The 23,509-nt window shown below is 30.1% G+C and overlaps 1 protein-coding gene and 1 non-coding gene across 5 annotated transcripts; one reads left to right on the top strand and one right to left on the bottom strand.

Moving 5' to 3' along the window:
* Positions 1 to 934: 934 nt before the first annotated feature.
* On the bottom strand, positions 935 to 1,074 carry LOC126897100 (U4 spliceosomal RNA). Its single transcript, XR_007702026.1, has one exon. It is a non-coding gene; the product is annotated as a U4 spliceosomal RNA (small nuclear RNA).
* Positions 1,075 to 2,868: 1,794 nt separating this feature from the next.
* On the top strand, positions 2,869 to 23,474 carry LOC126896890 (ion transport peptide-like). 4 transcript variants are annotated; one of them, XM_050670046.1, is made up of 4 exons: positions 2,869 to 2,913; positions 20,687 to 20,982; positions 22,251 to 22,380; positions 22,988 to 23,474. In XM_050670046.1, the coding sequence occupies exons 1-3, from the start codon at positions 2,884 to 2,886 to the stop codon at positions 22,378 to 22,380; spliced, it is 456 nt and encodes a 151-aa protein (XP_050526003.1). In that variant the 5' UTR covers positions 2,869 to 2,883; the 3' UTR covers positions 22,988 to 23,474. The 4 variants fall into 4 exon arrangements, with proteins under 4 accessions (XP_050526003.1, XP_050526005.1, XP_050526004.1 ...); XM_050670048.1 differs by lacking the exon at positions 2,869 to 2,913 and adding an exon at positions 10,165 to 10,897; XM_050670047.1 differs by lacking the exon at positions 2,869 to 2,913 and adding an exon at positions 17,765 to 17,800.
* The last annotated feature ends 35 nt before the right edge of the window (positions 23,475 to 23,509 follow it).

Here is a 23,509-nt window from a genome sequence, read left to right as displayed (position 1 = left end):
TTATACCTAACAACGCTAACTTTATTTACACAACTTTAGGTGATCAAATAATGTGTAAAAATGGCCGATCTATACGCGTTAATGTGTTACGTTCAAGATAAAAATAATATTAATAACTTTGAATGAACACAATGATATCAATTAATAATAGTGTTATGCATTTCTAATTAACCTTTACTTCTTAATTTTTTTAACTAATATGGATTTCGTTTTCGCGCGCTAGTTGCACACATTTAAGACGATTTCAGCTAATCGCAGTATTATCAGATAGTATTCATCTCTTATCTAAACTTAAGTTGTATTGTGCTGTCATTAAGTTATATATACGCAGCGTTGGTATAATAATAAATTACTCATACTTGGTTCATTAGCATTTATGTACATTTATATATATTTAAATTATCTACTTAAATCTATTTTAGTGCGGATAATAATTACGAATGCGTCCATTCAAGTTCACAAGAAATAGAACTAATTGCATTGTACTAAAAACAGAAAAGTGTTGACTTGTTGAAATATAACCGACGTTATAACTTGTAAAATTTTTTTACAATAAGAGACCAAAATTTATGTCACAATATTTTACAAATTTTTTTTTGACCGTTATCATTCTTTCTAGTATAAAAAACAAATAAAAATAATGAAGTCGATTTAATTTTTTTAATATTAATTTAGCTTTTTTACAATTTTTTGATACAATCGACACGTTTTAAGGGAGTATTGCAGCGCTCGATGCCCCTACCAATGAAGAAAAACATTTATATTTTGTGATTAACCTCAAAAATTAATATTCAGACTTTTATAACATGAAGCTATAAATAGTGATATACAATACTATCAAATAATTGACACACGTGGGTAATCAAACAATATTATATAATAATTATTTGAGACCTAAAATGAATATCAAAAAAAATCTTTTGAGAGATGTGGGGCTCGTTAGAGCCTGCAAAAATTGCCTATGCGGACAGTGTTTCATGTCCACATGGCGGGGTATTGGTTAAAGTTTTCAACTAGCAATAATCGCACCTCGGATAGACCTCATTGGTTACGATATCGCCACTGCGCAAAGCTGAAGATACACAGGAACAGATCCCTATTTGTGTAACACACTATCTAAAATATGTGTGCAGATGATACTCGACAGTCACGCAGTTGGATGTCAGTTGACTCTTGAGAACTTTATTCGAATAAGGCAACAATTATATAAAAAATAATTGTTGAACTTTGTTGTATCAATCGTGATGATGTATACTCGCGGTAACCAATTATTGAAGACCCGTCAGGGGCCCCGTATACTATTACCGCTAATATGTGCTCCTAGATTGCGACATCTAGTGGCGAGAATTGTGCGTTTAGCGAAACGTCAAAGGTTATCACCGCGCTGCGCCACATTGCCTATCCCTGTGATCGACTGACCTGTTGCAATGGAGTTGCTATCTGCCGACGCGTTATTACATTTTAATATACTAATTTAAAAGTACTCGTGATAATCTAATTGTTTGTGTACAACTTGTACATATAATAAATAAAATAATAATTTATGGACGTCCGACTTTTGACCTTCGGGTGATTCATCGATAACCATATAAAAAATGTCCAATGATAAAAATATAACGTTTAACGACCCCTTGTATTTAGTTGTGAAATTGGCTACTTATAAATAGAAAATAAATTCAATTTGTTGGTTTCAATTTCTAGATTAATACAGCGAACTTATTGAATGTGTCAATATCAATTAGAGCAAAAACAAACGAAAAATTGAAAACAAACATTTTTCAATTTTCAGCTAAGTTAGAGTTAAAAATAGTTCAATTAAAAATTGAATTGCTCACAAATAGTATAGTACTTTGTTTTTATCAATTATATCTTCGAAAACTACGAGTCCATTATGTAATTAAATCAATAATTTAAGAATACACAAACCATAAATTATTTCTTAAAAATACAGTAAATACTCACTTAACCTGTTCACACAGGCCAATACAGAGTATTTCATGTTTTCTAAGCGGATTTACAAATTATAATAATCAGATATTACATGAATTATTTATAATTAATAACTAGCATTATCGATTATCAAAAGTATTTTACTTCTCGTTTGCTAAGTGTCAATAAATATTTATTCGTTTTGTCAGTATATGTAGGTACATTTGAAAGAAAAAACAAAACGACTCTCTAGTGTTTCTACAAAAAAAAAAAAAAACTATTAATAGGATATCACATCATTAGATGAAAAAATGTAATTCTCCGATAAGTAACGGTAATTGTTAAATATTTTAACCTATCGTTCATTATGTTATTAATATATTGAAATTATTTTTAAACATTTCGGCTGTTATTATTATACGACCTTTATCTCTTACAGAATATCAATTTATAATATTGATTAGGCATTATTTGTCCTGTTTGATTTCTTCTTAATAAAGATTAATCTTTTGTTTCGCTGAGTCCAGTCTAAAATATTTGTTTGCATTTCAACGACGTGAAGGCTACCGTGAGAAAATAAACTTCATAATGTAATAGTATTATTAATAGTGCGACGTTATCGAGCCAGTAGGAGGTCTGGACACTATTTGAATAATTATCACGATAAAAAAAAAAAAAAAAAAATGTGTTAGTTTTATTTTACAACTTTTTATTACCGCAAGAGTCATACTCGCGTTTTATTTTAAGTTTTTTAAATTAAGTATCTCGCAATGACATTTGTCACGGGTGCTTATTGAAATAGCCAAATAATGCCAAGAATCTAATGCGCGCTGTCAAAAAAGTAAAATTCTTTTAAAAACCATTAGCAAAATTTTGTAGTTGAAATCGCTATTCTGATCAATCTTATAACGTGGACAGTTAAACCTAAACATTTTAAACATTTCATTGTTTTGTATGCTAGTGAGCCCTAAAGTTTGGCAACAAGTAAGTGTAACTTAAATAATAATATAATATTAGGTATAACATTTTAATAATAAAATTTAATTGGCTCGATATCATGACCTTTTAGTTTAATTTAGTAGTTGTCTTTTGGAAATATGAAGATACTTTTCTCATATTGTAAATTTTGTTTCGGTAGCGGTAATTATTAATAGTTAGACCCCTTGTATGCTGTTTTTATCCAAAAAAATCGAAACCCTTTTTTTCAGCATATAAAACAATGTATCAGAGCAATATCAGAAAAGTTCTCAATAAATTTTAAATATAATAATATCTAATATTAATATTATTAAACATATTATACGATAAAAATTTAATTTTAAAGCTTGAGTATTTTATTTAATTAAATCTAAGTTAATAGTTCTCAAAAACATTGTCTCACACATAATGTTAAGTTTTATATTATTAACATCAATTCATAGGTATATTTTTTATTAATTACAACGTATCAGTAAATTAGTACTTAAATCACCCAAATATAAATTTCAAAACTATTTAGTGCTAGTTATTTATGAGAAAATTTTTAGTAATATAAATTTGTCGTATAGTCGAGTATTCACACAAAATAATTACCACACGCCACATTTACGCATTGTAAATTGAGCGAGTTAGCACAGTTAAACAAAGTAAACTAATAAAAAAATCTGATATCTGCGATATGTTTTATAAATTACTCTAAAATGTTCTCCACATTACACAGTTTGTAAATCGATGTAAATACTTAAAAAAAAAAGACTAGTACGTCTATTGAATTTGAAATTTTCATTTAAAAATAAAAAAACCATAACAATAATATTTTTTAAGATTTATTAAAATGAAAATATAACGAATTCATTTAATTTTATACTTAACAATAGTGAATCAGATTGCAGAACAATAATAGTAATATTACTTGGGTACATTTCGTTCGTAGACTCCAACATACATGTCATTGACATTGTGGTTAAAAAATATTCGATAATTAACAATTGAAAATATTTTATTGCAGTGTATCAATTATTTCTTATTAGCAGAGTTCAGAATTTATAAATTTTGTTTAAACCACTTCTGAACACATCTAACTCCATGAAAATTTACCAGAAGTGAAAACCAAATGAATATATTTTATTTTGGGAGAGATTGATGACCCCTACAGCTAAATTTTGTGTTAAATAACATGAATATCTACTGATTATTCACGTGTTCAGGATGACTATAGCAAAATTTATAAATGCATTAAATTTCAATCTCTGCTTAAAATTTAATATGTTTATTCTGTTCATCGTTACAAATTGGCGTCATTACATATTTATAAGCAAGATAATTATTTTGACGGATCTTTAAACGTTCATAAGTGACTCTCTTTATTTTGTACCCTTTTATAGGAAAAGCCATTTATTCATTACATAAAAAGTAGACATACGGACATTGAAAAAATATTTAATAAAATAAATAGCAAATAATTAAGAAAGCCTGACTGAACGTGTATACTATTTTTTAGCTTCGATGCAAAGCTGAGAAGGTATTGGTTTTACAATGATGTGCTTTTTTTTTTTTTTTTTTTTTTTTTTTTTTCCCCTTTTTCTTTAATTNTTTTTTTTTTTTTTTTTTTGTGTCTGTTACCACTTTTTCTCAGCTCTCACCGAACGGATTCCTTTCAACGATAGGACAAAAGATCTCAAATCGTTTCTAGTCGAAGACATTACCCTCAAAATTTGAAAAAATTTCCCTGGTTCCCCGTAAATGGGCGTAACCTCCAAAAAGTTACAAATTTAAAAATCGCTAATTTTCGAAATTTTTTCAATTTTTTTTACTAAAAACTGCCGTAACTTTTTTAAAAATAAACATATCAATATAATTCTTTTTTTCATAGATGCTTGATGTCTTTACATCATCTTTTTGATGTTTTTAATTATCNTTGATGTCTTTACATCATCTTTTAGATGTTTTTAATTATCATTTGGTATATTATATTTTTATATTTTTGTAAATCTGCTACTTAACCTGCCCACAGGGGGGGATTTAAAATGACAACTTTTTCACAAATTAACTTTTGAAAATGTTCCGGAAGGTCTGACACTTTTATATATATCTTAAAATAAATATAATGTAATGTACTTTATTATAGAAAAAAAAAATTTGACCTCTGGACTTGTCTTCACGGTAAAAATGGCTACCGAATGCTATTTTCGTGTGAAAATTCTCGATTTTATTTTTTACATTTTTAACTTTATAATGCTATGACATATTGAAAAGTGTATGGATCAACATAATTTTTTTATGAGAAATAATATTTTTTAATAATCCCTTTCTCATTCGACATACTTTATCTTAATCAGGATATTAATAAGGAACTAGCAGATCATGTAGCTTTTAGAATAATACACCAATTTTTTAAAATCAAACACTAAAGATTTGCATCCAAGCGTTTTTTTTTATAGTGATTTTAATCACTGTCAGATATCATTATACTTGGTCCAACTATGCCACGTCACCACTGTGCCGCGACCCCCTGTGATGGGTTTTTTTTTAATTTAACTGGGAAATATTTAATTATGAAGATTAATTAGCCAATAATTACTCATAATATTAATTATTATATTGTATTAAATTAATTATTCATCATTTTAAGTTATGATCAATTTAAAAAAATTGTTCATAGGAGTATTTACATTTTAATTATCCTCTCTAAATTTTTTTCACAAAACAATGAATAATTTTTCTGAATTTTGGTGGTACATTGCAAATAATAGCAAAAAAAAAAAGACATCACAGTAACCACAAAAATTATTATAGTAAACCATCGTTTGAAAAAGAGAACCAAAGATAACGTTAAGTGTAGAATATTTCATAAAATCGATTAAAGACCTATTTATTGAATTCCTACTAATTTAATAATTATACGGAAAGGTTTTTAAATTGGACATAATATGAACAGCCCTCAATTGGCTCTAATCTATAAAAAAAGTTACTCAAATTTTTCGAATTTCTATTTTACTCCTTAGTATATTCTTTAAATGTACATATTTAAAAACAAAAAAAATTATACACGAATGTAAATATGAATTTAATCCATTTTAAACTCCGGGAAGTAGTACAAGAAATACATATTTATTTCTTATAAAATCGTTTAAAAATTTTTTAACTTTATATGATTACTAGATAAATATATCATATTTACAATCACAAATATAAACTACAAAAATATGGATGTGCAATAAATGCGATGCAATGAGTTGATTGCCATTAAACGTCTCGAAATATAATATGTTGTTTAATTTATTTTGCATCTTGTTTATAACATATTTATAAACCTGCACTCAGTGATTCAAATATAAAATGTTAAATTAAAATGCTTTAAATAATGATTAGCTAAAAATTGGCAAATTTCATGGCATATAATTTTTTTTTCATATATTTGTTGATACGATATAGTACTTCTTCGAAAAATCTATAAATAATCTATCTGACTTATGTAAATTAGAAAAATAACTGTTTAAAATCAATATTCAACTATTCGAACTATTATTAATAGGTATGTATTATAATTTTGGCCGTTTTCCAATAATAAACAATTAAAATTGGTATTAAATTGTAAAAAAACTCATGAGGGACGAATACATCGGTGGACAAGCCTTACATTTCTGGATATTTAAACACTAAAAAAAAATTCGAGTATAACTAATTTTTTTTTCTTCGCATTAGGCTGTTCAAATTGTGTAGAATCTATTAATTCACTTTAATATGAAGTCAAAAAGTAAGGAATAATACGCACATAGATTGCTCTGCATTCCTAAATATTTTTTTTGGGAATGAATTGAATAATAAAACGACAATAATTAGTAATATATACGACAATATAAGTAATAAAGTAAATTTGTAAATTAAATGTGAACCAAGTTTAATAAATAGAATCATAATGCTTACACTATTATTTTTCATCTTTTGTATGATTATCCAATTTTAAACGCTTAAGTAAAAATTATAAATTATGCACTGTTAATGTAATAATAAAAGTAAAATTTGTACCATTTTACTTTAACAAGAAAGCGATGAAATTTCATAGAATTACACCGCTTTAAGCTGAGTAAAACTTAAATGAAAATAACGATTTCAATTACCATTGATATCTATAATTGTGAATACTGAGTTAGTTTATGACGTTGAGAAGATCAATATTTTAAAAAGAAAAACTGATTAATCGATGATAATTGATTAAAACTAATGCTGAGTTTATGCAAAGTTGAGGTTTCAATGAAATGATTCAAGTACACGAAATAATGCTTATAAATAAAAAACAAGTAGAGTGATATGTTTAATATTGAAGATAAGCTTATATAGAATACAACCGCTTTCTTAGTAATCGTTATTATTAATTAGTTCTATAATATATTGTATTGTATACAACTCATAATGTCTATAATTTATCCAAATAAATCTCCAAAAAATACACGAATTTCTTCGTTATTGTAAAAATATTTGTGATAAGAGATTTTAATGCAAATGGTTTATCCGTTTTCATATAGTACATCAAATTGAAATCCAGTTAATAATTGTACAATATTTACACTTAAAACTTGCGAATTTTATATAATTTAAACGTATATGATTTTTTTAGAATATTTTGTAAAAATTACAGGTTTAAGATATCCAAAGAAATAATTATATAAATATTACTATTATTATTTTTAAAAGTGTTTACAAATTCATAAGTGTTTCATAAAAATATTAGCTTTTTACGGGAATAAATGAGTTTTCAACACCATATATAAGTTATAATGAGGGTAGACTTTATAAATATAAAGGATATACGGAAAATCTTTTCTAGTTGTTTATTTCATCTATCTGTTGAGTTATTTTAACGATTTTGTGGAACTTATTTATTAGAATTGTCCTCAAAAAAAAGAAATTTATTTGTTCAATAGACTTAATTTTTGGATATTTCTGTATAGTATTTCTTTATTTACTGACTTATTAACCAATGACCGGGTTCGTAGGTACAAACTAATGGAAAGTGATCGACTATTATTAAAATTGAAATATAAACTAACATATTGATGCTATTTACACACGGTTTATTTGTAGTTGGAGTATTAATAAATGTGACATATATACTAAGTAAGCTCTAAAGACGAAAATAAATAAAATTGATTAGGAACAATGGATTATGGCCTTAGAGTAAAGATGAACTATCAGAAAACCGATAAAAATGTATAGTATTTTCAGGAATTGATTTTAATTTTTGTAATCATATTAATTAAGTATTATCAACATACGGATTATGCATTTAATTTTTAACACGTCAGTTATTTTATGCTCTGAAAAGCTTTCGCATCTTGTTATTATTTTAACGATATTGTGTACTTTTTCATTTATATTACTTACTCCGGTTTTTTTAAAGAACGATTAATTGGTATAGTTTTAAGTGCGTTATACTATTTATAAAAGTAAAATAAAAAATATACTTATTAGTTTTAAAATAATAACTTTAGATTAGTAAAAACCAAGAGAAAATTTTATTTAAAAATGAATATTATAACCATGGTTATAATATTAAGAGTACCCGAAAGTTATTGTTTGTAATAACATTCAAAGATAAGCAAAATCGCATAGAGTTAAATTTAAAAATCATAATTAGATTACGTTTTTGAATTAAGCATTGTTTGTTTCAATATCATGTCCAATTCTAAAAGTACATCAAGTTTTATCTGATTATAAATATAAAGTAAAAGAATCTGATCTGAGGTCCACATTGGCCTATGGATCGAACATCTTTGGCTCGTGCCAAATCGACGCCGTGAGGCTTACTAAAAAACCATGATTCACTTATCGATATTATTACATGAACACTAGTTTTGTTCGTAAAGTGATAAAATGTAATTGTTTTTATAATTGGACATAAATTATGTTACGTTAAGTATCAACTGTAATTGCCCAACATATTAAACGTTATTAATTGTTACCTAACTCAAAACTACGAGCGTACTAGTATAGAAATCAGGAGTTTACTACAAGGCAGTAATAGTTTGAACTTTTCTATATTTGTTTAATGTAAAATGTACTAAAATTGTAAACGTATTTTATTACAGTGTTGTTTTGATATCACCGACAGTTAATATTTTTGAAAGTTTTGTTTTCATCAACTTGGTATTTTTATGATTAATGGTTTAAACATAATAAAAATTGATCACTTGTGGCTAATTCTATTTAAAATTAAAATTATATTAATTTAAAAATTACTAAAAAAGCGCGGATATGTACTACGTGAACAATGTTACCATTACCAACGCTAAACACATACTGATTTATTTAACTGGTTTAAATGTCCAAGCAGGGTCAGGGCCCAAAATGGCAAAAAACGCAGAAGGCATTATGACCCTTATATCATTCTGACCATTCCATTTATTTATGCACTATGTTGAACATTAAGTTTTTTTTTTTAACTTTTAACACACTTATAAAACTTTAAGCCCATATTTGGTAATAATTGTTAAGAGAACCGAGTAATTAAATTAAATAATACTAAGAATATAAAATATGAAACATTTTTTAAGTCTTGTCGGATTTTTCAATATTTGGTCATTTTTTCTTATGCGATATGTCTTGTCAGTTAATATCTTTAAATATTTAATTCATATATTTTTATGAATTCCATAAAGAAAATCACGAAGAATTTATAATTGACACATTATTTGTCACGACTTGGTGAGTGTATTTTTTGTATGCGTTTAAGTTTGCCAAATTCCATGTGTACAGCATATTCATATCGCACAATTATATGACGAGAAGTAATAAATTTGGCGAGTAGATTAGATTAAAAAAATACTGCGCGTGCCAATGACTTTGACGGATACAGAAAAAACTGTTTCCCGCGAACAGGTACACGTCATCTTTTAGCCGGAAAGTAAAAACATTTAGAAGGGAAAAAATGTCAGACTGCGGGGCTCGGTATGAAGGTGTGGTGCTGAAGAGACGGGGTGACAACGAGAGACTAGCCGGCGGCTTCTCAAGGCGATGACGATGACCACTTGGCAAATCGTGGCCGTAAAATAAAAAAAAATTGCATATCAAGTAAAATAAATAATATCGAGACCCCTTGTACACAGTAACGGCTTGGTGGCTAGTGGACACTGGCGCACAGTGGAACCGAGCCAAACGGCGGGTTCGGTTTAGCGGTGTGGTGGCGGTGCCGGCGGCGGAGAGAGGGAACAGTGGCCGGCAGCGTATTCGTAGTAGAGTAGTGGATCCCGGTTTGGCGCATAAACGTGCAACGCCCGTCCGTCTTGTTCTTAGTAACAATCGAGTCGCCGTCAATCAAAGTACAATACTCTCTATCCGCCTCGAACGTTGTGTGTTATCACACGGAATATTGAAATATATTTTTTTGTCCATTTCTAATATTACCGGCGTATCCTTAAACAAAAGACGGGATAACATTTTTTCCCATCTGCGGGCGACAAAAAATAAGTAATTCGAGATCTACAGATATTTTTTTGTGCGTACGAGTGTGATAGTGCGCGCGCGGAATAAGTGCCGCTCGGGACCGAATTGCGAATACGCGACCGTTACGATGGCTGTTGCGGCCCTAAGATGATACCGGCTTACTGCACCGGTAAACCATCCGGCAATAGTTACGTCGAGTACATATTCGTTCTGAATCACTCCAAGACTTGATATTTAACGAAATAACTTTTTTCCCCCTTTGAATAATACGGCAATTGCGATTGGCGCCAAAAACCTACGAAAAGGAAATAACCGCCCACGTCGTTCGCTCTGTTATTTTTCCATTATTAATTTGTTTTTTATCCGAAAACAAACTATCGCATCACCCGATTGTGCGCCGGCCCGCATCTGCCGCCTCCTCCGCTAACATCGTCGAGGACGTCGCTAGTCCTTCCACCCCGGAAGAAGACGACCGCAGCCGCCAGTCGCTAGCTCATCTGCCATTCGGCGAGTCGACATAGTCGCCTCTATCGTTTCCCGCTTTACCGTAAGTACACATTAATTCGACTCAAACGATTACCACTTTTTACACTGGATTCATTTGTTTACTTAATAATTAATTAATTATTATTATTATTATTGTTGTTGTTGTTGTTCGCTCGTAAGACTATGACTATGACCTAGGTCAGTATCTTTGCGTGTAGGATTTACTGACGGTTGGTCTCTGTTTACACTTGAAAAATAATTGTTAGATTTAAATTAAAAGATTCTCGATCGCATCATAATTTTGGACTCGGTCATGTGGACGATAATAGTTTAATAATAATCGTATCTAAGCTCAATGTAAAATAAAGACTAGATAACGAAATTCTTCACTGGCTCTATTGAAAAGAAACCGCTCTAATAAACCCAGTCGTTTACTTATTGTTTTGTTTGTAACAATGACGCCGTTGGATGGAAAACAACAACTCTATATAATAATAATAATAATAATAAATAATATAAACGACGTTTTATGTCGACTGGTCTATAAAATGATAAAGAAACAGGTTGAACACTACATTGACGAAATATGACGATCATAGGTTGCATTGTTATGTGCATCGAACACAGTTTTGCACTCGGAGCTTTCGCAATGCTAATGTTTACAGTACCAGTTGAAAAATATACAACATTTAAACTAACCCGTTATGTGTACCACGTGCGTCGGTTTCTCGAGCTTAGGTATTTTTAAAATATGAGTATTTATTAATGAAGTTATTAATGCGCAGATCCGGTTAGTTTTCCTTACGCAAAAATAATCCGATAAAGATTAATTATTAATCGTTTTCCTAAATATATTGTGTATAAACCTGTTGCTCGTTATAATTTGGCGCGAATCACTCGAACGAACGCGATAAGACCATATTTTTGCATAATCAGTGTTGAACACATTTAAGGTTTTTTATGGAAATTGAATATTAGTGTTAACGTATTTCGCGTACCTAATGATTCATGACCTTGATGGCGCGATAAACAAAAAAAAAATTTGAATGAGAATCATCTAAACAACAGACTTTTTCGCGTTTTACTACACTGCAAGTCGGTACGCGGGTCAAAAGGTCTGCGCTCCGTTGCAAATATAGGTAATTATAGTTCTCATTTTCTATTTCGGTCGCTTTTATCTTGACAATAATTCAAAATGTCGATAACCGTGACCCGAGTGTCGGCAGCACCCGTCCGAATATTAATTAGTGAAAATATCGATATCAGTCGTCCCACAATGTAAAGAAAATCCAACGGAAATTCGATTCAAAACCAGTGCAAGTGATTTGAACGTGGAAAAAATTTNTTCAAAATTCGATTCAAAACCAGTGCAAGTGATTTGAACGTGGAAAAAATTTCGCCAGCTGACACGGCACTGTTATTCTTTGGAGTGCTATGGGCGGCATTCGTAAGTCAGTAGGCAACTGTGCACCGAAAAAATAATGTGAATCGTACGTGACTCACCACGTCGCTTTTGCTAGAGACAAGAAAATATTTATTTTCTTATTATCATGTGATGTCCACCAACAACGGATTGTCAGAGACTGACATAAATATAGGTAATAGAGACTAGAGGGACGGCGATGAAAATAAAATGTAAAACGGCCATTGTGTCCGAAATAGCCGCGCGTCGACTGAATTCTTTTCTATTTAGCGGTCGTCCCCGCTGTAGCATTCGGTGTTTTTTTTTTTTTTTTTTTTGCTGGTTTCCGTTTCGAGGGACCGCAAGATATAATCATTACGATAATATAGTATTATATACTATGTACATAAATATAATATTGTGTTACAGTGCACGTGAGAAGTGAGTGCAGTGCAGTATCTCCGCGGTGTATGTGTTTTTTCTTTCGCATTCTATCTTCTCTTTGATTAAATATGATTTTTTTATTTATCCAAGAAGAATAATTACGATTGTGTGTGTGCTTTGTCGCGTACTTCTTCGAATAACTCGTTTCGGATAATATAATCGGTCCGACTTGTATCGCCACCAATTAGACCGTATAAGGCTACTTTCCACACGATCGTGCAATCGTAACATATCCTTAATTCTATTCTATTATATTTTCTTAATTCTTTTGTAAATACCATTGCTGCTTGTTGTCAACTGTTTTTATGACTGAGTGGTTTATCAGTGTGTACAAACCATAAAATTGTTGTTTTTATTGTAATTATAAACCTTACACATTAAGTCTATTTATTTTTGGTCGCAACGTAAGCGCACTCACACTCATACATTACTACGTTACTTGTAATAGTAGACCAGAAACCGGTTACTAGTAACGTCTCGCCTTTTTATTTTAATGTTATTTCCGTCGATTAAAAACGTCTTATCTTCGACCTACACTGACTGACTTACGTGTAATCGCTTAATTACAGTTTGCGTTGTTTATAAATAAAAATCATTGTGATTGGCGAAAATATAATAATACTCGTAATGCTCTATCGGATTCTCCGCGTTAACTTAAAACATCTTCATAATTATAGATGTACTAACCGCTAATGTGCGTCATCGCCAAGCTTCGATTTTAGAGAATACGAAGACCGTTCGTTAATTCGGTCCGTGTATTGGACTGGTTGGTGGCATTATTATGTGTAATAGGAGATGGAAACGGTCGATCCTGGAGGGCATCAAAAACTGTCGAGTTTGCTAATGACGTGTGATAATCCAAACGGTTTTAAAAATATACATTAGTGAAGGTAATAAATGAATTTAAATACAATTGCGAAAAGTCGACAGTCTTATTGCCTGTACCAACGCATGTACGTATATCTGTAATTAGAAACTTGCGTTTGCCGCAGAATGCATAATCGTTTCGTTATTGTGCAACGATGAAACTATAAAAAAAAAGTCAGTCAATAATTGAATCGAATAAGCCGTGGACTTGTATGCTTCCTGTAGTCTTCAAATCCACAAAACGAAATGTCCTTGGCCGATTTATTCGGGTTAAATCAAAAGGTTTTCGACCACGAAACTCAGTACTTGTATAACCAAGTCCGTATTCTGTTTTATAAACAATTTAATTGTTCTTCGCCCAATGGTTTCATTTTGCTTCTCTTCATCACTTCCGTTGAGAATGGTTTCTGTTACATTGTTCAGTCATCTGGCGTCTACGCACTACGTCTAGACGGTTACACGCGCCACATGACTAGTAACTTGTTTGTCTATTAAACGCGTCTAAATAATCTGTATGGTAATTATAATAAATTACCTTACAGATTATTTAGTCGTGTTTGTATCAATCATATTTTATTGCCTTAAACACATGACAATAATTTAAATAGAATTAGAGTACTAAGTTTTATTGTGACTATTGGGCTATTCAAATCTCCGGATAATCAATAATGTTTAATATAGCATTAACCCTACAGTGTTTTCAAGGGATGCAAATAAATATATAGTAAATGTGTACTTTGGACAGGGTAGTAAAATAATATCTTATGTCCTCTAAGACAAAACCCTGAGAACGCCACTGCATTAATCTAATTTTTTATCCATATAAGCAAAGATAACCTTAACGAATTATTTTAACTGGATGTATATAGGTACTTTAATATTGAAGTGACTGAAGAGACATACATTAAGAAAATTGAATTATATATGTTTAGATAATATATCTCTATTTATAATTTTTACATTAAGTATTTTAAATCAATACAATAGTTATTATTTTTAGAAAAAAATTTTGTCTCGATAACCAGTATAGTTTAAAAAAAATGTTTTAAATAATTAACAACAAACACACTTCTATTCAATACCGACCCAATAACTTATCGCGTTTTGACTTTTTCAGACTACTATTAGTACATAATTAGATGTGTTTTTATTGCTATTGGATTTATTTAATTCGTTTTAATTGTATTTAATATCTATTTCGATAACAATAATTAATTAGCAAACAAGTTTCCGTGTACGCAAAAGCTATTTGTGTTCAAAATATACCATCCACTATCGTTATTTTTGTTAGGCAAAAAGTAAATAGACTTTGAATTAATGCGCCTTATTTAATCAAAAATTAGAACTAGTAAGACATAATCAGAATTGATCTGGTTCTCTATATTCAGCCAGGGTAATGTTTTTAACGCTGATCTAGGAGTCATGTACGCACACGGAGAACGAATATGTTCTCTTGCGAGGTCAAGGGAGAAAAAATTCAATTATTTTTAGATAGATTTACATCGGTTTTTGTCGAACGCCGGGTAATAATTAGCAACTCAATGATTGTCTTCCTTGACATTTTACCTCGGAAAAGCATTTGATCTTGTCATTTAAAAGGATTCGCGTTCAGTTACAAATATCAAATGTTAAAAGATGTGATTTTATGTAACTATGTAAACTCATTGATATCGCTTCACAGTGATAAACATAAATAATATTTACACTATCGGCGGTACATATAAAAAACCAACATTAATATTGTTGAAATATTTACATTACTTGCAGGCCACCGATTGTCATTATACCAATTTAATTTTTTGGATTACACATTTTTAGTAACCATTGTCGATAATTTTTTTTATCATTGCAGACGTTACTTTTTAGCAGATTCTGCGATATTTTGTTTTGCGCTAACAGACGTTAAGCTTTTAATAATAATTATGTAAAAGTACTCGAGAAAAGATCACACGCAGAGGTTTTACACGGTATATTTTTACGAACGACGACGAGTGATTTGTGCAAATCTTAGCGTTTGTCGTCGTTGTCGCATGTGCCATTAAAATTATTAGGTGTCGTGCAACTCGGTGACTTGGCAGGGATTACAAAATTATAGCAATGAAAGCGCACAATACCATTGGCGTGCGCGTGAATCATGATGTTTGCACAGTGTGGTTTACGTACAGACGTGTAGGTTTTTGTTAATATCCGGTTTGGCGGCTTTCTCCGTCCTCGAATTTGCAATCTGCGTCCCAAAACCACATAAGGTGTCATCCGCCGAATTTGTTTTTCAGTTTTCCATTCTGTTTCAGTCCGTATTGATTTTCAAGCAATGAACATGTCACAAGTATAATAATTGTGGTCGTTCTCGACCCATTACGTTTTCTCTCTCTATAAGTTCGACCGCTTCTTCGTTACCGTCGTTCTTTTCGTTCACATCGTTATTACTGTATCGCGATGGGATTTGCGGAGACGAAAATATTTTACCCGATTGTGTCGTGCCTACAGTAAAAAAGTTGTGTTTATTCTGGAAATTTCTATCTTATTGCATTCCGCAGCACATTAAAACGATAGCGTGGTGGTCACCAAGTAGTACAATGATGTGTTTGCCATTTGATACACGTTTTGTTTGCAACGACTATGTCACATTGTGTACGTTGTAATTATTTGTTTATACCTCGTTAATATTGCATTGATTGCGGGCGGTGGGGATTCTCTAAGTAAACCCTTTTGCTCGAGTGAACCGTATGCAGTTTCTAAAAGGGCGCGTACACTCGATATTATTGAAAAGGTACCGACCGTTGGCTGATATCGTTGTCTGTCCGCATTCCGCCGGAGGCTCCACGTGAAAGTTGTTAAACGAGGGATAGTATATAGTATTACGTACAAAAGTAATAATTATTATACATTGATATCATGTCTGGATTTGTAACAGAATAATCCGCTTTGTTGTGCACTACAAAAACAGATTATAATTATTAGCGATCATTGAAAAAATTTGACGGCATTTTGTCTTGAAGTTATATAACATTTAATTGTAAACAACAACAGTACGATACTGAGGGCGAGGAATGTTGTATTCGATAACACATGTGCACGACTTTAAATAAAAATTCACATTTTTAACTGTGTTTAAGTCGTTTAGAGCAGGGAAGCAATGGGCATTCTTAGTACGTCCGTGCTCTGACGTACTTTAAACACTCATGAGTGTTTAAATTTGGTAATAGCTACCCAGTATTAATTAGCAAAGTGTCCATGACTAATACAGTTGAACGACCCGCCCCACTAAATTCTGTTCGACAAGAAATTACCTCTGTTGTTACCTATCATTACTAGTAATTGTGTGTAATAATTACTGACATTGCAGTATTGCACTACGACGAATATGTAACTGTAGCGTAATCGGATAGTATAAGGTGACATCTTGGTTAATGGTTTCTTATTATCATGACAATACAGCTATCTTATCGAACAATTTAACATACTAAATTTAAGTTTCACATTCAGATTGTAACTACTGATAACATTGTTCAATAACGGTTTAAAAAAGGTGGTATTTTTTTTTTTAATCTTTACTTATCTAAAAATGACGCAATAATCATTATACAAAAAAAAAAAAATACTCGAGTGATTTTCTAATAAAGTAGCAAATAGTAACTGGAGTGTAGGGAACATAATTTTTACGACAAAGGACAACAACAAATATAAAGACATGTATATAATGTGTTTTTCTCGGTAACGACTACGACCTTTGTCAATAATCACAATTAATAATAAAATAAATCGTGTAAAACGAACGGATTTCTTTAATATAAAGTCGAAGCGAAGGTTGTAACAGTCATCGCCGCCGCCGTTGTGTAACACAACATAATAATATTGGCGGATGTCATGGCCGTGCGAAACGAGAGTGTAAATAGTAAGTTGATGCCGAACGATTATTTTTCTATTCCAATTCATTTGGCTAAAGATGTTGATCGTTTTGCAAAAAGTGTCTTGATTAACGATGTTATTTTTTACGACCTGACGTCAGAATTGTCGCACGTTCGTACTTTTGGTGCCAAAAAACGGGAAAACATATTTTACTTAAGTAGCCAGGGCATTGCGCGTCATTTTCAATATCAATGTTGTAAATCTCATGATCCGTTCGTTATTTGGTCATAAGTGTTACTCGTCCCCGACGGATGTCACACATCAGCACGAGTTCACTTCTTGAATCGTGTATGAAACAATAGACAAATTTCGCATGACTAGATGGACCAACAAACGATACTAGTAAATATTTAAGTATATTAAACTGATAATAGTTTATATAAAATAGACCAACCTAATAGTGTTCATTACCAATACGCAATAATTATCCACGTGTAAATCGTTATAGCAAAATTTTAATCTACTTGTGATAAAAATTTAACTCTTTGTAATATGATGTAATAAATATGTATAAATTGTTACTTTTAAACCTGTAACCTGCGTATTCAATGAAAATATTACTTTTCATACAGAAATATATATAAATTTATTGATCAATGACGATCAACGATTATAACTATTGATGGCGGTGTGTTTGGCCTTTAAAATAGTTGAAATTTTACTTAATCAAATTTAACATTTTATTTGGTTCGCATTGTCTATTCCATATTTGAAATACACACAAAGTTGTGTAAAAAAAAAAAGACATAAACGTCATCCGCACTAGATTTACATCCGTAACTATTATCTATTTCTTAGACCATGTTTCTGTAAAACGTTTTCCGTTGTTATTTACATGCACCGATAAAATATTTCAATCAACACGAATTTAATACACATTAAAAATCTGCCAATGTCACTGACCCGTGTATTTTGCAGCGAATGTTGTACATTATGTCATTCGTGTAGAGGGTATTTGAAGATATGTATTACACATTGTCCGTTATTTTTATTAAAAAGATAATTCAGAACTGCCGGGGCCAATGTTTTCTGATGTAGCAGCAAAAAATATTATGGTGAACGATGATGATGATAGAGCTAGCTAAAATTGTAATTGGGCGCCACAGAACTTTGATTACACACGAGTTGAAACGTCATGGATACGTCGGGTAAAGGTCGATGACCCTCTTTTAGGGATAATGTGAATATTATGCGTGTGCTTATGTAACGTTTATGTTTTCTTACAAAGTACAAAATGGGCTTCAATGTTTGTTTTCGAGCTGGATTTGTAAGTGTTTATACGCGTATGTCCTGGAATGTGTCGGATTAGCGCGTTTCCTATGTACGTTCGTACGCGTCTACCTATGTGGGTCAAGGCTTCGGACCCTGTATAAGTGTATACAAATTGATAGAATTGCAATTAAGAAAAAAAGGCTGTGCGCACGACTTGCTCAGGTCGTTCATGTTAATTACCGTGTAAAGTGTGCAATATCTGAAGTCCAAACCATCAGGACATGAATCGTACAGGTAACCGACTTGGCTGTGGTGCTGTTGATCTATAAAAATGTGTACGTATTTTTCGGGTCAAATACTGTGACATGATATACATATGCTAAAAATACTTAATTCCACAACGAGGCGGTAGGGCCCCGATTCGGGTTAAAATTTGACCGCTAAATTCAAGGTCTCCTCTTCTCGACTACTTCTTGACTATCCACAACATTAAAAATAGCCCCAATTCTATGAATTAACGGAATGTTTTTGCAATTAAATTATTTTTCAGCGCAATTTTTCTACCAATCAATTTTTTTATTTGTAAAATATACGTCTTACATAAACGCATAAATCTGCCACTTAAAATTATGACATTTTATGGATCCGTGACCGCTTTGGTTCTTGCCTCATTATTAACATTAATTGATTTTTGCGATTGTCAGATTTGTGCCAAAAACTGTAACCAAATTTTTTTCCCAAATTCATTTCATTACTATCTTTTTACACTAAACATTTTTAATTAAATACTTCCTTATTTTTGTCTTTGCGTTTTATTTTTAATTAATCCTCGGCAAAACTACGCATTGTAATAATTTATTATTTACCTTAGTACGTGTTAGGTTTTTTAACTAGAGTAAATTAAAGTCATATAAAACGTTATCTAAACTGACATGTTTATAATTATTAATCTTCGGTTGTTACACATGTAAAGATTTATTAAATTATTTTATCCAATTTTACATTTTAATTTTTCTAATATTGCATGAGTTATCGACATTATTAGTATTTAAACAATACAAAGTATTTAACCGTTTACTTATAATATAGTCTTATATTAATTTAAAATGAAGGTCAAAATGATAATCGATCACTTATAAGAGTAGTTATCTTTATAGTTTATCATTCTGTTAAATTTTATGTACTTTCACATGTATTGCGTAGTCTTATCAGTTATTTATTATTTTCAATTTTTGTCAGTAAAGGCTTTGGCCGAGTCATAAAGTTATATCGCTTTAAATTAATGTCAAAACATGTAAAAGTCACACGTCATCAAGAGTTTAAACAATTTATCTATTTAAGTAAATAAATTACTACTCAATTGACTAATAATTATTCGAGAGATTTTAATTAACGTATATAAGTGAACATACAGGTGATTAAAATGTATAAGTTGTTATGAAGTTAGGAGAAATAAATAAGTAATTTATATGTTCATAACATGTGTTTTTTTCATTTTCGAGCTCAAAATTCATAAAAACACTATGGAAGTTAAAATAAGATATGAAAAAATCGATAAGTGTCACTGTTATATTAACATTTTTTCAATACAAATTGGACATTCTGTATAAAAATCTTAAGTAATTAATGTCGGGCACGGTTAATCTAAACACTTATCGTGCGAGGACCTCTAATAAGATAAACATTCTCAATTTCACGTTATTAAATTATAAACGTTTAAGAGCACAAAAAAATAAAAATATAAACAGAGAAATAATTAAAAATGATAACGCCGCTTTGAGTAATGCGTACAAGTACTTTACACATCATAAACCATTAGGTATCTAACTCACGGGTATGCAACATACATGTTGATGGTATTGTAACTCAAAGTTTATTTTGGTAATGAAAATGATATTTATGATAATAGTTATTTAATAAGTTTGAGTGGGGGAATCACGCAAATATTAATTATTATGTTATTTTATTTAATATGTATTTTTTAATTACAAAATTTATTTTGTTTTGTACTTGCAGATGCCGAAGTACGGCAGTGGGGTTGGCTTTGAACCGGCAATAGTGCTGGTGGCCACACTTGTGGCTATCATGGCCGTGTCCGTTGTCGCCGTGCCGGCCGCTCACCACTTACATCACCATGGACACAGGGGTACGGGATCATCATCGTCGGGGATCGAACACTCACTTAGCAAACGCTCGTTCTTTGACATCCAGTGCAAGGGCGTGTACGACAAAGCGATATTCGCCCGATTAGATAGGGTGTGTGAGGACTGTTACAACCTCTTCCAAGTAGACAAACTTCGGTTCCTGTGCAGGTTCGTTGCAAATCTATGTTCCCACAAATTTAGATATATCTCAAAATAAAATCTATTAACTTCTATTATTCTCTCTTTTATGTTTGATACCACTCGAATTCCGTTATTATTATTTTTAATTTTTATGTTTTATTTATGTTTATCTACTTGGGCTCTTATGATAATTCACTGACTGAAAAAACCCTTACATTTTTCGACATGACCTGAAGGAGATTTATAATTTGAGAGGAGCGACATTTATTCTACATTGTGAAAATCGCACAAAAAATATGCGCATACTTGTTATTCCTGTCTAACACATTGTAAAATATTTCGAAAAGTGCTTAAAAATGGAAGTTGTCAATTAGGCTAATTATAAATTATAAACATTTTAGAAGCTTAATTTTATTTTTCAGATAAACATTTATAAATAACCTCATAGAAGAGTTGTTTTTTTTTTTTATTAAACATTCAAAAATTGTTAGTAATTCAATAATATTAATATAATAACCATCTCAACGTTTAAATGTAATGTTTTTATCTTTAAATAATAAAATACTAAATTTCTATTAATTAGTGTTCAATATTCAAACAATAAATACCTTTTTGTTTATTTTTTGTAGCAATAAAAGCATCTACAGAAATTTTGATTTCTTTTTAAATAACAATTTTGTCAAATAAAATTTTAAAACTTTTTGTATGATAATAATAGTCGCTATTAGAGAGTAATATCTATCTATTCACTGTTAAAAGTAAATATTAAAAAGTTAATAAATTTTAGTTAAAAATTGAATGTTATAATTTTATTAATAATAACTTTAGTGAACACAATCCACACAAAATTTCCGATATACTTAACTGACATAAAACATTAGATTACCTGGTATGAGGTACATTTCGGTATCTATTAAAATTTTATAAAATACCTTTATTTGTACTATGATGTAGAAAATCTTTACATCATGATAAGAATTTAATTAATTAAATAAAATGATTCAATTTAATATTCAGTATATTTCTATAGAATTGGGTTTTTAAATAAATCATTTATATGTTATTTTAATACTACATATATGAAAAGAAAAGAATTTATTGGTGTGGTGTGTCATCTTGATCGGTAATTTCTATTAGTTCTAAGTACTCTCCGAATTGAAACAATGGAATTTTGAGTGGTAGTTGATAAACGTATTAATAAAATAAAATGAGATAGTCACAATTATTAAATTCCCTCGACGTTCTTATGTACTGCCAAGAGACAACCAATGCCTAACATACAGTTAATTTTGCAGGGAAAAATGCTTCACGACAGAATTTTTCAAAGGATGTTTGGATGTACTCCTGCTTGATGACGAAATGGAAAGTATACAGAAAGGGATTAAACAATTGCGTGGGGCAGATCCTGTTGGGGCTGGGGTTTAGGTACTTTTATTTTATTTATTATTATTATGTTATACTTATTATTTTTAAGTTTATACCCGTCCTTATCCTTCTATTTATTGTAGAATATGGGATTAGTTTTTATAAAATTTTAATTTTTAACTTAGATTTTATTTTCTGTAGAAAAAAATAAGTAGTTTAATATACAAAACATGAATAAATACATGCTATCATTTTAGTAATACTTTTGTTATAATTAGAAATAAAATTAAAAATTATACAACACATTTTAAAAGTAAAACGCATAAAAAACAGACTAAGTTGGCACGCCAAATCTGTTGTGAAATATGTAATATTGTTCACGTAATCAAAGTTATTTTATAAATATAAATATTTCCAATCAAATGATTGTAATATATTTAATTTTCAAATTTTGCTGGTTTTTGAAACCAGCAGTTCCCAAATAATTTTATGTATCATTATAAATTTGAAGTATTTACACCATATGTTATCACTGTTTTTTGGATAATTATCTCCTTACATACTAACTAATAATCTATTAATATATTTATTTAATAATTTAATAAGTATGGTAACAAGGTATTTTTTTATGGAATATATGAAAATAGTAATTTTTATTTTTTTACAGATCTACATGCTTTAACACGGTATACTTTAAGGCTTGTTTAGAGTCTCTTCAATTGCTTACAGAAGAAACTCAGTACAACCAGATGGTCGACTTTTTGGGGAAGAAATAAAATATATTAATAAAATATTGTATATGTACTTCATACGTATATTTTATTTATATTTGGTTATTTATTTATGAACCAGACATTGGCTGTCAAAAAACCTATTCTAGTCTATTCAGAGAAAGCAACAGCATTACAACAAATATGTATTGACGAAATATGTTTACTTTCCCTAGATAAATTTTTCTAATTTATTTATAGCTCTTAAGGATTTTGTTTTAAATTTTTGTTTGTAAAACTATTTAATTGTTTGTTTTTAATTTTTAAGAGTTGTATTATAAATTATATTATTATATATAAATATATTATATACAAAAAGAACAATTTTAAATCTTTTAATAAAATGTATATTTTTTATTTTATAAAAAAAGCAAAAGTTCAATATTTTTTGTATTTATTTTATTTTGAAAATTTATTTA

Source organism: Daktulosphaira vitifoliae, unplaced genomic scaffold (assembly GCF_025091365.1).
Source record: "Daktulosphaira vitifoliae isolate Bord-2020 unplaced genomic scaffold, ASM2509136v1 Scaffold_1, whole genome shotgun sequence".
Classification (NCBI taxonomy): Eukaryota; Metazoa; Arthropoda; class Insecta; order Hemiptera; family Phylloxeridae; genus Daktulosphaira; species Daktulosphaira vitifoliae.
The sequence above is the reverse complement of the archived record's forward strand: the minus strand, read 5'-3'. Positions and strand labels throughout refer to the sequence as shown.

Excerpts from the sequence above, each read along its gene's own strand:
- LOC126896890 (XM_050670046.1), top strand. The coding sequence starts at position 2,884 with ATGCTAGTGAGCCCTAAAGTTTGGCAACAA. Across the intron at positions 2,914-20,686 it reads GCCCTAAAGTTTGGCAACAA|ATGCCGAAGTACGGCAGTGG; the intron begins GTAAGTGTAACT and ends TTGTACTTGCAG. Across the intron at positions 20,983-22,250 it reads AAACTTCGGTTCCTGTGCAG|GGAAAAATGCTTCACGACAG; the intron begins GTTCGTTGCAAA and ends TTAATTTTGCAG.